General features: G+C 35.4%; 1 protein-coding gene across 1 annotated transcript; it reads right to left on the bottom strand.

Annotated features, from left to right (window-relative positions):
* Positions 1-421: 421 nt before the first annotated feature.
* LOC132619818 (DEK domain-containing chromatin-associated protein 3-like) lies at positions 422-1,072 on the bottom strand. The gene has a single exon (XM_060334600.1). It carries the CDS (start codon positions 1,070-1,072, stop codon positions 422-424), a length of 651 nt encoding a protein of 216 aa, XP_060190583.1.
* Between the last annotated feature and the right edge of the window lie 3,110 nt (positions 1,073-4,182).

The following is a 4,182-nucleotide window of genomic DNA, read 5'->3' as shown; positions in this document are numbered from 1 at the left end:
CGGGTAGGTATGTACGGGTACCCAGTTAGGGTACCAGTCGCGGCCCACGGGGTTGGGTCGTGACAGTTTATGTAGATCCTCTTCATTGACAACATCATCCTTTACATGTTGAGTAAACAAAAAACTTAATTGTATTGTAAATTGAATTTTGTTCTTTACAGAGTGAAGATATATATAGAGAGAAAGCCACAAACCCTATTTTTAACCAATAAAAGATTGAATACTTATTGACCATTTCGGCTGTAAATTTCTATACAAGCAATTCAAACAACAAAGACATATGATAGGATAACCACCAAAGTAATCAAGACTCATCAAATCATGTGGAGGGTTAATCTTTAAAGATACATAGACATACCTCAAGGGTGGTTTCTTGCTCATTTTCACCCTCACTCTGGTCACCTGCGCCTTCATCCGATTCTTATTCTTCGTTCTCACTATCAGCCTTTTCCTCTTCAACTGCAACCACTCCATCTCCATCTCTTTCACCATTAACCTTTTCCTCTTCAACTGCAACCACACCATCTCCATCCCTTTCACCATAAGCCTTGTTATCTTCAACTAAATCCACTTCATCTCCATCTTTCTCACCATCAGCCTTGTCCTCTTCACCTACATTCAATTCATTTCCATCTTTCTCACCATCAACCTTGTCCTCTTCGCCTACGTTCAATTCATTTCCATCTTTCTCACCATCAGCCTTGTCCTCTTCACCTACATTCAATTCATTTCCAACTTTCTCACCATCAGCCTTGTCCTCTTCATCTACATTCAATTCATTTCTAACTTTCTCACCATCAGCCTTGTCCTGTTCACCTACATCCACTTTATCTCCTTCCTTTCCACCATCATCCTTGTGATCGGCGCCTCTATCAAATTCCTCTCTTTCATTGTCACTCTCATCCACGTCATTGAATTTTTTATCTTCCTTCTCAATCTCAGCCTCGTCATCAGCAACTACATTCTTTACACTTTCAATAGTGTTAACTTCGACTTCTTTTCTAGATCTGGTTCTTGGACGGTTTTGCACCGTTTGTTGTTCCTTAAATTTCCTCTTCCTTTTCATCATCATTATTGCCACCTTTACTCAATTTCTATCCAATATCAGGGTTCTCCGACTCTTGATTGACTTTTTCTAAGTTTTCTAAAGAGTTACCGGCAGCATTCATGTCCCCCTTTTCTGTTGCAGATATCATTCTGCGACGTTTTTTTGGTGGTTGTGGAGGGTTTGCTAGTGGTGCTGGTTCTTGAGGGTTTTCTACTGTTGTCGGTTCTAGAGGGTTTTCTATTGATGCTGGTTCTGCGCTGCCGCAATGTCGTTTTATATCGCTTCTCGTCACATGTCCTGGTATAATGTTTTTTTACCTTTGGTCTTGCCATCGTAGATTTTAGTGTTTTAGCGGGTAGAGAAACCAGAGGAGAAGGAAGAGAGAAAGTCGGGTTCCAAAATGGGAGGGGAGTGTGAAATGTTTTGAAATCAAACACTTTAGTATTTTAATGTAGCAGTGGGAATAAACCTTTTTTTTATTTTTTTATTTCTCGCTTATTTTAGTTTTATTAATATTCACAACTTGGTTGATCCGTCAAGTTGTTTCATCTGATGATCTGCTAAGTGAAATATTGGGAAAAGGAAGGAAATAGAGGATTTAGACAATAATAATCACTTTTTTGGGTGTTAAAGCCACATAAAAAGATATTATATGTGATAACATGTACAATCAAGTTGTTTTGGTTGAGTTTTAACAACAAATTCACTACTCAAACACATTTCCTCAGTTACTTAACTTACTCCTATGTTGGACGAACTAGTTCTGGTGTAGCAGCTTGTGCTTTGCGGGATAGTGTCATTTACCAAGTCACAAATCTTTTCATGTGCAATTGTATAAAATCATATAAGGTCCTTAGTGGTGTGTATTATGAGTTGATTTGAGCTATTTATTTATTTATTTATTTATTTATTGGTATGCCCCCACAACAGGTTCTGGACAAATGCATTTGGACTAACACGACTTAACAGATGTGGCTATTCCAGCCGAGTGGTGACGAGTCATCTTTTCGACCACCTGTTCCCATGTTCGAATCCTGCGAGTCTCCCTTATTTTCGTTTTATTAATATTCACTACTTGGTTGATCCGTCAAGTTATTTCATCTGATGGTCAGCTAAGTGAAACATTGGAAAAAGGAAGGAAATAGAGGATTTAGACAGTAATAATCACTTTTTTTGGGTTAGTTATAACAATAATAATCACTTTTTTTGACTTTGTTTTAACAACAAGTTCACTATTTTTCTATTTTTTTTAATGCTAATAAAAAAGAATTGTGGTTGTGCAGAGATGCTTCAAACTTCATTCTTTAAAAAAAAAAACAGATTTTATTTTGTAACATAACTTACTAAAATTAAATTTAAAATGGGGTAAATTTTTCTCATAGCTGTATGATTAATCCTTTTTTTTTAGTATATATTTTCTAATATTTATTTGTTTTAGTTGAATGCCATTAAAAAAACAACTTAGACTGTAAAGGACACATTACATTACTTCAAACTTCATTCACTCTAAAAATGTAGAAACTTCATTCACACGCAGGTTAACTACATCTCTTGACCGGATTTGTTAGCCTATTCCGGCAAACAAGGCCTATTGGAGTATTCTCATTCTTCTTAATGGAACAAAAACTCCAAATAAAAACTGACTTGTTCACTAGTTAAGCTAACAAACCCGGACAACATTTATAGGTAACAACCAATGTTATTTTCACAACTTATGATTGAATGTAAAATTAGAGAGAAAAGAAGGGGAATGGAGATGAAAATGATGAAGAGTGAGGGCAATATAGAGTTGCAACCCAATGTGAACAAACAATAGAGGGGTTTGAAGGTTCGTTTTTCCTCCACTAAATTCTAATTCATTTTTCTTTACACATTCTTTTCGGAAATACAAAACGTTTTTTCGAGAAAGTAAAAGGTCTTTTCTGAAATTATCATTTCATTTTCCCTCCACTAAGAATGTGCAAGTCTTTCATACTCAACTTTGTTGATCCGTTGAATGAAATTATTTGATGGTCAACTAAGTAAACATTAGGAATTACATAGATTCTTTTTTTAGATGGTCATACGCACATCAAATGATGGGTTGTCAATTCCACGTCTTTTCTTTTAATTTTTTTTTTGTGTGAGAGTGTTTGCCAGGGTTCTATATATATATATATGTATGTATGTATGTGTATATGTATGTATGTATGTATACACACACACACCTTGAGACGCTAAAATAACATTTTCCCTCCACTAAGAATTAATATTCATTTTAGTTTCCCTCCAAAAAAATGAAGGTTAATTATTCAACGAACTTGCTGCAAAGATGAAGAGTTAGGTTTAACTTCAAGAAAAAATAATCACCCCACTCGCACCACATGTAGAAGGTAATGAGAACTCAACACATTGACAAAAATAAAAAATAAAAAAAATAAAATATCGTGAACAAATAGCATGATGTAAAGTCTGAAGATCAACATCTGATTACGATAAAAGTTTCACCAAAATACATTAAAAACATCAATATCAAGACAAGCCCTAGTCTATCACAAAAGGATTATCAGCTGTTCCTTCTCCTTTCACTTCAATTTCGAAGGCAACAACGGTTGCGTTAGTACCCACCAAGGAAATCTTGAGGATACATCCTGCCCTAATATTATTATTTTGAACAAAAGAACTCCAGCCTTCCCTAAGTCGTCTTCAAGCACCAACAGTCAAAGTTGCAACCCAGGTTTCGCCAGGGAAGTCGAGAAGTGCAGTATGCGCATTTGGTGGAAGATGTTCATGAATTTTTTTGGGAATATACTGCAGAAAAATATAAAGTGATAATAATAAAACAGTAAATAATGATGCAAGTTAATGAAATGAAAAATTCAAAGGCACTTGCTTTAAGGCCATGGCAACATACCAGATCATCATGTTTGATGTATGAGTCGGTCATGAACACTTCAAACGATGCAAGTATTTGACCTTCATTTTCAAAATCGATGTCAGGCATATCTTCACTATCAACGGATGAATCAGAGATGTCCATTCGTATTCGCTTCCTTTTTTTTTCTTTTTTTTCTGTCTTTGTTTGATCTGTGTATGAGAGGGTTCTTTATGTATATGAGAGGTTTTGGTAAGGGTTCTTTAAGAGATGTCCATTC

This window comes from Lycium barbarum, chromosome 11, assembly GCF_019175385.1.
Source record: "Lycium barbarum isolate Lr01 chromosome 11, ASM1917538v2, whole genome shotgun sequence".
NCBI lineage: Eukaryota > Viridiplantae > Streptophyta > Magnoliopsida > Solanales > Solanaceae > Lycium > Lycium barbarum.
This window is presented reverse-complemented; position numbering and strand designations above follow the sequence as displayed.

Coding starts and splice junctions, on each gene's coding strand:
- LOC132619818 (XM_060334600.1), bottom strand. CDS start 1,072: ATGATGATGAAAAGGAAGAGGAAATTTAAGGAACAACAAACGGTGCAA.